General features: G+C 59.3%; 1 protein-coding gene across 1 annotated transcript; it reads left to right on the top strand.

The window, feature by feature from the left end:
• Window positions 1-8,958: 8,958 nt before the first annotated feature.
• Window positions 8,959-10,622, top strand: LOC142403298 (mitochondrial import receptor subunit TOM40 homolog; the record flags this gene model as incomplete). Its single annotated transcript, XM_075489523.1, has 3 exons — window positions 8,959-9,145; window positions 10,366-10,433; window positions 10,531-10,622. Coding segments are annotated over 3 exons (347 nt in total), but the record flags the coding sequence as incomplete, so codon positions are not given.
• Between the last annotated feature and the right edge of the window lie 26 nt (window positions 10,623-10,648).

Genomic DNA, 10,648 nt, shown 5'->3' with positions numbered 1-10,648 from the left:
GTACGGGCTAGGGTTAGCCCTTCGGCTAGGAATTAGGGCTAGAATTTGGGTTAGCGCTTGGGATAGGATTTAGGGGTAGAATTTGGGTTCACCCTTAGGATAGGAGTACGGGCTAGGATTATCTGTTAGGCTAGGAATTAGGGCTAGAATTTGGATTAGCATTTAGGCTAGGAATTAGGGCTAGAATTTGGGTTCACCCTTAGGATAGGAGTTACGGCTAGAGTTAGCCCTTCGGCTAGAAATTAGAGCTAGAATTTGGGTTAGCGCTTAGGCTAGGAATTAGGGCTAGAATTTGGGTTCAACCTTAGGATAGGAGTTAGGGCTAGAATTTGGGTTCACCCTTAGGCTAGGAATTAGGGCTAGAATTTGGATTAGCATTTAGGCTAGGAATTAGGGCTAGAATTTGGGTTCACCCTTAGGATAGGAGTTACGGCTAGAGTTAGCCCTTCGGCTAGAAATTAGAGCTAGAATTTGGGTTAGCGCTTAGGCTAGGAATTAGGGCTAGAATTTGGGTTCAACCTTAGGATAGGAGTTAGGGCTAGAATTTGGATTAGCATTTAGGCTAGGAATTAGGGCTAGAATTTGGGTTCACCCTTAGGATAGGAGTTACGGCTAGAGTTAGCCCTTCGGCTAGAAATTAGAGCTAGAATTTGGGTTAGCGCTTAGGCTAGGAATTAGGGCTAGAATTTGGGTTCAACCTTAGGATAGGAGTATGGGCTAGGATTATCTGTTAGGCTAGGAATTAGGGCTAGAATTTGGGTTAGCGCTTAGGCTAGGAATTAGGGCTAGAATTTGGGTTCAACCTTAGGATAGGAGTACGGGCTAGGGTTAGCCCTTCGGCTAGAAATTACAGCTAGAAATTGGGTTAGCGCTTAGGCTAGGAATTAGGGCTAGAATTTGGGTTAGCGCTTGGGATAGGATTTAGGGCTAGAATTTGGGTTCACCCTTAGGATAGGAGGATGGGCTAGGATTATCTGTTAGGCTAGGAATTAGGGCTAGAATTTGGATTAGCATTTAGGCTAGGACTTAGGGCTAGAATTTGGGTTCACCCTTAGGATAGGTGTACGGGCTAGGGTTAGCCCTTTGGCTAGGAATTAGGGCTAGAATTTGGGTTAGCGCTTAGGCTAGGAATTAGGGCTAGAATTTGGGTTAGCGCTTAGGCTAGGATTTAGGGCTAGAATTTGGGTTCAACCTTAGGATAGGAGTACGGGCTAGGGTTAGCCCTTCGGCTAGAAATTACAGCTAGAAATTGGGTTAGCGCTTAGGCTAGGATTTAGGGCTAGAATTTGGGTTAGCACTTGGGATAGGATTTAGGGGTAGAATTTGGGTTCAACCTTAGGATAGGAGGACGGGCTAGGATTATCTGTTAGGCTAGGAATTAGGGCTAGAATTTGGATTAGCATTTAGGCTAGGATTTAGGGCTAGAATTTGGGTTCACCCTTAGGATAGGCGTACGGGCTAGGGTTAGCCCTTCGGCTAGGAATTAGGGCTAGAATTTGGGTTAGCGCTTGGGATATGATTTAGGGGTAGAATTTGGGTTCACCCTTAGGATAGGAGGATGGGCTAGGATTATCTGTTAGGCTAGGAATTAGGGCTAGAATTTGGGTTCACCCTTAGGATAGGCGTACGGGCTACGGTTAGCACTTCGGCTAGGAATTAGGGCTAGAATTTGGGTTAGCGCTTAGGCTAGGAATTAGGGCTAGAATTTGGGTTAGCGCTTAGGCTAGGATTTAGGGCTAGAATTTGGGTTCACCCTTAGGATAGGAGTACGGGCTAGGGTTAGCCCTTCGGCTAGGCATTAGGGCTAGAATTTGGATTAGCATTTAGGCTAGGAATTAGGGCTAGAATTTGGGTTCACCCTTAGGATAGGAGTTACGGCTAGAGTTAGCCCTTCGGCTAGAAATTAGAGCTAGAATTTGGGTTAGCGCTTAGGCTAGGAATTAGGGCTAGAATTTGGGTTCAACCTTAGGATAGGAGTATGGGCTAGGATTATCTGTTAGGCTAGGAATTAGGGCTAGAATTTGGGTTAGCGCTTAGGCTAGGAATTAGGGCTAGAATTTGGGTTCAACCTTAGGATAGGCGTACGGGCTAGGGTTAGCCCTTCGGCTAGGAATTAGGGCTAGAATTTGGGTTAGCGCTTGGGATAGGATTTAGGGCAAGAATTTGGGTTAGCACTTGGGTTTAAGGGACAGGGGTTCGGTTTAAGGGATAAGGGTTGGATTTAAGTGATAAGGGTTGGATTTAAGTGATAAGGGTTGGATTTAAGGGACGGGGGTTGGATTTAAGGGATAACGGTTGGGTTTAAGGGACAGGGGTTGGGTTTAAGGGATAAGGCTTGGGTTTAAGGGACAGGGGCTGGGTTTAAGTGATAAGGGTTGGGTTTAAGTGATAAGGGTTGGGTTTAAGGGACAGGGGTTGGATTTAAGGGATAACGGTTGGGTTTAAGGGATAAGGGTTGGGTTTAAGGGACAGGGGTTGAGTTTAAGGGACAGGGGTTGGATTTAAGGGATAAGGGTTGGGTTTAAGGGATAAGGGTTGGATTTAAGGGACAGGGGCTGGGTTTAAGTGATAAGGGTTGGGTTTAAGTGATAAGGGTTGGATTTAAGGGATAGGGGTTGGATTTAAGGGATAAGGGTTGGGTTTAAGGGACAGGGGTTGGGTTTAAGGGATAAGGGTTGGGTTTAAGGGACAGGGGTTCGGTTTAAGGGACAAGGGTTGTGTTTAAGGGATAAGGGTTGGGTTTAAGGGATAACGGTTGGGTTTAAGGGACAGGGGTTGTATTTAAGGGACAGGGGCTGGGTTTAAGGGATAAGGGTTGGGTTTAAGGGATAAGGGTTGGGTTTAAGGGACAGGGGTTGGGTTTAAGGGATAAGGGTTGCGTTTAAGGGATAAGGGTTGGATTTAAGGGACAGGGGTTGGATTTAAGGGATAAGGGTTGGGTTTAAGGGACAGGGGTTCGGTTTAAGGGATAAGGGTTGGGTTTAAGGGATAAGGGTTGGGTTTAAGGGATAACGGTTGGGTTTAAGGGATAAGGGTTGGGTTTAAGGGACAGGGGTTGGGTTTAAGGGACAGGGGTTGGGTTTAAGGGATAAGGGTTGGTTTTAAGGGTCAGGGGTTGGGTTTAAGGGATAAGGGTTGGGTTTAAGGGACAGGGGTTCGGTTTAAGGGATAAGGGTTGGGTTTAAGGGATAAGGGTTGGATTTAAGGGACAGGGGTTGGGTTTAAGGGACAAGGCCGAGCTCCTCAAGACAAGGCCGCGCTCCTTGGGATGAGCTCCAGGGAGGAGGAAGAGCTCCAGGGATGAAGAAGAGCTCCTCAAGCCGAGCTCCAGGGAGGAGGAAGAGCTCCAGGGACGAAGATGAGCTCCTCAAGCCGAGCTCCAGGGACGAAGACGAGCTCCAGGGATGAAAATGAGCTCCTCAAGCCAAGCTCCGGGGATGAAGAAGAGCTCTGGGGATGAAGAAGAGCACCTCAAGCCAAGCTCCAGGGACGAAGAAGAGCTCCAGGGACGAAGAAGAGCTCCAGGGATGAAGAAGAGCTCCAGGGACAAGGCTGAGGTCCTCAAGCCAAGCTCCAGGGATGAAGAAGAGCTCCAGGGACGAAGAAGAGCTCCAGGGATGAAGAAGAGCTCCAGGGACAAGGCTGAGGTCCTCAAGCCGAGCCCCAGGGATGAAGAAGAGCTCCAGGGACGAAGAAGAGCTCCAGGGATGAAGAAGAGCTCCAGGGACAAGGCTGAGGTCCTCAAGCCGGGCCCCAGGGATGAAGAAGAGCTCCAGGGACGAAGAAGAGCTCCAGGGATGAAGAAGAGCTCCAGGGACAAGGCTGAGGTCCTCAAGCCAAGCCCCAGGGATGAAGAAGAGCTCCAGGGACGAAGAAAAGCTCTGGGGATGAGGCCAAGCTCCTCAAGCCAAGCTCCAGGGATGAGGAAGAGCTCTAGGGATGAGGAAGATCTCCGGGGACGAGGCCGAGCTCCTCAAGACAAGGCCGTGCTCCTCGGGACGAGCTCCAGGGACGAAGATGAGCTCCTCAAGCCGAGCTCCGGGGATGAAGACGAGCTCCAGGGACGAAGATGAGCTCCTCAAGCCGAGCTCCGGGGATGAAGAAGAGCTCTGGGGACGAAGAAGAGCTCCTCAAGCCAAGCTCCAGGGACGAGGAAGAGCTCCAGGGACATGGCCGAGCTCCTCAGGCCGAGCTCCGGGGATGAGGAAGAGCTCCGGGGATGAGGAAGAGCTCTGGGGACGAGGCCGACCTCCTCAGGCCGAGCTCCAAGGATGAGGAAGAGCTCCAAGAGACGAGGAAGAGCTCCGGGGATGAAGAGCAGCTCCCCAGGCCGAGCTCCAAGGACGAGGAAGAGCTCCAAGAGACGAGGAAGAGCTCCAGGGATGAAGAGCAGCTCCTCAGGCTGAGCTCCAAGGATGAGGAAGAGCTCCAAGGATGAGGAAGAGCTCCGGGGATGAGGAAGAGCCCTGGAGACGAGGAAGAGCTCCGGGGATGAAGAGCAGCTCCCCAGGCCGAGCTCCAAGGACGAGGAAGAGCTCCAAGAGACGAGGAAGAGCTCCAGGGATGAAGAGCAGCTCCTCAGGCTGAGCTCCAAGGATGAGGAAGAGCTCCAAGGATGAGGAAGAGCTCTGGGGATGAGGAAGAGCTCCAGGGATGAAGAGCAGCTCCTCAGGCTGAGCTCCAAGGATGAGGAAGAGCTCCGAGGATGAGGAAGAGCTCCGGGGATGAGGAAGAGCCCTGGAGATGAGGAAGAGCTCGGGTGATGAAGAGCAGCTCCTCAGGCCGAGCTCCGAGGATGAGGAAGAGCTCTGAGGATGAGGAAGAGCCCCGGGGATGAAGAGCAGCTCCCCAGGCCGAGCTCCAGGGATGAGGAAGAGCCCTGAGGATGAGGAAGAGCTCCAGGGATGAAGAGCAGCTCCCCAGGCCGAGCTCCGAGATTGAGGAAGAGCCCCGGGGATGAGGAAGAGCTCCGAGGATGAGGAAGAGCTCCAGGGATGAAGAGCAGCTCCTCAGGCCGAGCTCCGAGGATGAGGAAGAGCCCCGGGGATGAGGAAGAGCTCCGAGGATGAGGAAGAGCCCCGGGGATGAGGAAGAGCTCCGGGGATGAGGAAGAGCTCCAAGAGATGAGGAAGAGCTCCGAGGATGAGGAAGAGCCCCGGGGATGAGGAAGAGCCCCGGGGATGAGGAAGAGCTCGGGGGATGAGGAAGAGCCCCGGGGATGAAGAGCAGCTCCTCAGGCCGAGCTCCGAGGATGAGGAAGAGCCCCAGGGATGAGGAAGAGCCCCGGGGATGAGGAAGAGCTCCGGGGATGAAGAGCAGCTCCTCAGGCCGAGCTCTGAGGATGAGGAAGAGCTCCGGGGATGAGGAAGAGCTCCGGGGATGAGGAAGAGCTCGGGCGATGAAGAGCAGATCCTCAGGCCAAGCTCCGAGGATGAGGAAGAGCCCCGAGGATGAGGAAGAGCCCTGGGGATGAAGAGCAGCTCCTCAGGCCGAGCTCCGAGGATGAGGAAGAGCTCTGAGGATGAGGAAGAGCCCCGGGGATGAGGAAGAGCCCTGGAGATGAGGAAGAGCCCCGGGGATGAGGAAGAGCTCCGGGGATGAGGAAGGGCTCCAAGAGATGAGGAAGAGCCCCGAGGATGAGGAGGAGCCCCGGGGATGAAGAGCAGCTCCCCAGGCCGAGCCCCGGGCCCAGGCCAAGCCCCGCCTCTCCAGCTCACAGCCCCCCCTGGCCCCGCCCACCGCCCCGCCCACCCACCTGGGAAGGGGCGGGGCCACCAGCAGGAGGCGAAAGGGGAGACCCCTGGGGTACCTATAGCCTCTGTAGGGGAGGGGTCCCCTATGGCTCCTGGATAGGGGGTGCCTATGGCTGCCACGGGGCGGGGGGGGCTTCTATAGGGGCCTCACTGTGGGGGGTCCCCTATAGATCTTGTATAGGGGGTCCCTATAGATGTCACATGGGTGGGAGTCTTCTATAGGGGCCTCATTGTGGGGGGTACCCTATAGCTCTTGGATAGGGGGTCCCTATAGCTGCCATGTGGGGGGAGTCTTCTATAGGGGCCTCATTGTGGGGGGTACCCTATAGCTCTTGGATAGGGGGTCCCTATAGCTGCCACGTGGGGGGGAGTCTTCTATAGGGGCCTCATTGTGGGGGGGACCCTATAGATCTTGGATAGGGGGTCCCTATAGCTGCGACGTGGGGGGGGGAGTCTTCTATAGGGGCCTCATTGTGGGGGGTCCCCTATAGCTCTTGGATAGGGGGTCCCTATAGCTGCCACGTGGGGGGGAGTCTTCTATAGGGGCCTCATTGTGGGGGGTACCCTATAGATCTTGGATAGGGGGTCCCTATAGATGTCACATGGGGGCGAGTCTTCTATAGGGGCCTCACTGTGGGGGGTACCCTATAGCTCTTGGATAGGGGGGTCCCTATAGCTGCCACGTGGGGGGGAGTCTTCTATAGGGGCCTCATTGTGGGGGGGACCCTATAGATCTTGGATAGGGGGTCCCTATAGCTGCGACGTGGGGGGGGGAGTCTTCTATAGGGGCCTCATTGTGGGGGGTCCCCTATAGCTCTTGGATAGGGGGTCCCTATAGCTGCCACGTGGGGGGGAGTCTTCTATAGGGGCCTCATTGTGGGGGGTACCCTATAGATCTTGGATAGGGGGTCCCTATAGCTGCCACGTGGGGGGGAGTCTTCTATAGGGGCCTCATTGTGGGGGGTCCCCTATAGATCTTGGATAGGGGGTCCCTATAGCTGCGACGTGGGGGGGGGAGTCTTCTATAGGGGCCTCATTGTGGGGGGTACCCTATAGATCTTGGATAGGGGGTCCCTATAGCTGCCACGTGGGGGGAGTCTTCTATAGGGGCCTCATTGTGGGGGGTACCCTATAGATCTTGGATAGGGGGTCCCTATAGCTGCCACGTGGCGGGGAGTATTCTATAGGGGCCTCATTGTGGGGCGTCCCCTATAGCTCTTGGATAGGGGGTCCCTATAGCTGCCACGTGGGGGGAGTCTTCTATAGGGGCCTCATTGTGGGGGGTCCCCTACAGCTCTTGGATAGGGGGTCCCTATAGCTGCCACGTGGGGGGGAGTCTTCTATAGGGGCCTCATTGTGGGGGGTACCCTATAGATCTTGGATAGGGGGTCCCTATAGCTGCCACGTGGGGGGAGTCTTCTATAGGGGCCTCATTGTGGGGGGTACCCTATAGATCTTGTATAGGGGGTCCCTATAGCTGCCACGTGGGGGGGAGTCTTCTATAGGGGCCTCATTGTGGGGGGTACCCTATAGCTCTTGGATAGGGGGTCTCTATAGCTGCCACGTGGCGGGGAGTATTCTATAGGTGCCTCATTGTGGAGTCCCCTATAGCTCTTGTATAGGGGGGGTCCCTATGGCTGCCACATGGGGGGGACTTCTATAAGTGCCTCATTATAGACATCCCCTACAGCTCATGTATAGGAGGGAGGCCCTATAGGTGCCTCATTGTGGGGCTTCCCTATAGCTCCTGTATGGGGAGGAGGGTCCCCATGGCTGCCTTGGGGGGGTGGTCCCTATGGCTGTCACATGGGGGAGATCCCCTATAGGTGCCTTATTGTGGGGATCCCCTATAGCTGCCTTATCGGGGGGGAGGCTGCCTATAGCTCTCATGTTGAGGGGGTTCCCTATGGCTACCGTATGGGGAGGGGAGTCCCTATAGCTGCCATCTAGGAGGTGTCCCCCATGGCTGCTGTATGGGGAGCTCACCTATATGTGCTGCATGGGGGGGAGGTCCCTATAGCTGCCTTATAGTGGGGGTCCCCTATAGCTGCTGTATGGGGGGTACCTATAGCTGCTGTACAGGGGAGGACTCCCCTATAGCTGCCCTATGGGGGACGGGTCCCCTATAGCTCCCCTAAAGGGGGGGTCCCCTATAGCTGCCCCATGGAGGATCCCCTATAGATGCCATAGGGGGGGGTGTCCCCCATTGCCTCCCCCCCCCCCCCCCGCCGCCGTTGCCATGGAGCGAGTCCTCCTCCTCCTCCCCCGCCTCAAAATGGCGGCGCCCACAGCGGCCGCTCCAGCCCACGCGCCCTTGCCGACTCTATGGCCGGGCAGCGCCGCGCCCGGCGGCCCGACCTTGCGGCGGCAGCGGCCAATGGGCGAGCGGCGGAGGCGGGGCGAAACTGGGCGGCGACCAATCGTAGCGCGCAGAGCGGGGAGCGGGAGGTGCCGGTCGCGCAGCCCCCACCGGAAGAGGCGGGACGGCAGCGCCGGGGTGGGGGCGGTGCCCCGCGCGGCTACCGCCAATAGAACCGCGCGGCCGGGCGCTGGGAGGCGGGGCGGGCGCGGCGGCGGCCAATGGGCGCGTGGGGGCGGGGCCGGCGGAGGCCGCGCTCGGCGCTCTCCGCTCGCCGCCGCGTGAGTGCGGCGTGGGGGGGGGGGGGGGGGGGATTCGGGGGGTCCGGGGGGGGGGGGCAGGGGCTTGCCCCCTAAGTGTGGGGCTGGGGGGGGCAGGATCAGGCCCCCCAAGTGTGGGGCTGGGGGTGGGGGTCTGCTTGGGGGGGGGGGGGGAATCATTTGGGGGGGGGGGGGGCAGGATCAGGCCCCCCAAGTGTGGGGCTGGGGGTCTGCTGGGGAGGGGGGGGATCATTTGGGGGGGGGGGGCAGGATCAGGCCCCCCAAGTGTGGGGCTGGGGGTGGGGGCTTGGAATTTGGGGGGGGGGGGGGGGGGGGCAGGATCAGGCCCCCCCCCCCATGTGTGGGGCCTGCGGTTAGGGGTCTGTTGGGGGAGGGGGAGCAATTTGGGGGGGGATCAGTTTGGGGGGGGGGCAGTTTCAGCCCCCCCCCCCATATGTGGGGCTTGGGATGTGGGGGGGGGGATTTGGGGGGGCCCCCCCCATGGGGGGGGGGGCTGGTTTGGGGGGGGTCTGACCCCCTAAACCCCCCCCCCCCCCCCCCCCCCAGCCCCCACCATGGGTAACGTCCTGGCCGCCGGCTCCCCCCCACCCCCCCCCCACCGCCCCCCCCCCTCTTCTACCGGTCCCCCCCGGTTTTGGGGGGCCCCCCCCCGTCAGCGGATTGGGGCCCCCCCCTCGCCCGACGGAGCCCGGGGGGGGGGGACCCCCTCCCCAACCCCGGCACCTTCGAGGAGTGCCACCGCCGCTGCAAGGGTGAGTCGGGGGGGGGGTCCTGTGTGTCCCCCCCCCCCCCCCCCCAAATCTGCCCCCCCCCCCCCAAGTGCACCCCACATCCCCATCGAGCCCCCCCACATCACTGCCCCCCCCATCCCCTCTCTGCCCCCCCATTCTCGCTGTACCCCAAAAGTGGAGTCCGTGTGCCCCCCCCCCCCACACCCAGGGGTCCCCACCCCCCCCCAGCGCCCCCCAAATCCCCCCACCCCCCCCAAAACCGAGGTGTCCCCCCCCCTCCATGTGGGGTCCATCCCCCCCCACCCCACATCCCCCCTCTGCACCCCAAACCGAGACCCCCCCCCCAACCGAGGTGTGTTCCCCCCCCCCCAAAAAAAACTGGGGGTCCCCCCAACACCCACATCCCCCCCAGTGCCCCCCACAGCCCCCCCAAACCCCCCTCCTCACCGCAAAACCGGGGTGTCCCCCCCAAAAAAGCGGGGTGCCCCCCCCAAACTGGGGGTCCCCCAAAACTGGGGGCCCCCACATCCCCCCACCCCCTCCTCACCCCAAAACCACCCCCCCCCAACATCTGGGGTCCCCCCAACCCCAAAATCGGGGTGTCCCCCCCCAAACTGTGGGTCCCCCAAAACTGGGGTCCCCCCACCACCCCACATCCCCCCAGTGCCCCCCCCCTCACCCCAAACCGCCCCCCCCCAACATCTGGGGGTCCCCCAACCCCAAAATCGGGGTGTCCCCCCCCCCAAACTGTGGGTCCCCCAAAACTGGGGTCCCCCACCCCCCCACATCCCCCCCAATGCCCCCCCCCACCCCCTCCTCACCCCAAAACCAGCCCCCCCCATCAGGGGGTGCCCCACACCCCAAAATCGGGGTGTCCCCCCCCAAAACTGGGGTCCCCCAAAACTAGGGGTCCCCCACCACCCCACATCCCCCCAGTGCCCCCCCCACCCCCCTCCTCACCCCAAAACCAGCCCCCCCCGCCCATCAGGGGTACCCCCACACCCCAAAACCGGGGTCCCCCCCCCAAAACTGGGGCTCCCCCAAAACTGGGGTCCCCCCACCCCCCCACATCCCCCCCAGTGCCCCCCCCCACCCCAAAACCAGCCCCCCCCCCCCATCAGGGGGTGCCCCCACACCCCAACCCCCCCCCTCCTCACCCAAAACCGGGGTGCCCCCCCCCCCCAAAACCCCTGGGGCTCCCCAAAAACTGGGGGTCCCCCCCATATCCCCCCCCCCCTTAGAGCTCTTCCCCGTCCAAATGGAGGGCGTCAAGCTGACGGTGAACAAGGGGCTCAGCAACCACTTCCAGGTAGGTTTTTTTTTGGGGGGGGGGGGGGGGGGGGGCTTTGAAATTTTGGGTACCCCCCCCAGCACCCCAAAATCCAACCCCCCCCCCCCCCCCCAAGGTGAACCACACGGTCGCTCTCAGCACCCTGGGTGAATCCAACTACCATTTCGGGGCGACCTACGTGGGCACCAAGCAGCTCAGCCCACGGAGGTGAGTTTTAGGGGTTCAGGGGATTC

This window comes from Mycteria americana, unplaced genomic scaffold (genome assembly GCF_035582795.1).
Source record: "Mycteria americana isolate JAX WOST 10 ecotype Jacksonville Zoo and Gardens unplaced genomic scaffold, USCA_MyAme_1.0 Scaffold_170, whole genome shotgun sequence".
Taxonomy (NCBI): Eukaryota; Metazoa; Chordata; class Aves; order Ciconiiformes; family Ciconiidae; genus Mycteria; species Mycteria americana.
The sequence above is the reverse complement of the archived record's forward strand: the minus strand, read 5'-3'. Positions and strand labels throughout refer to the sequence as shown.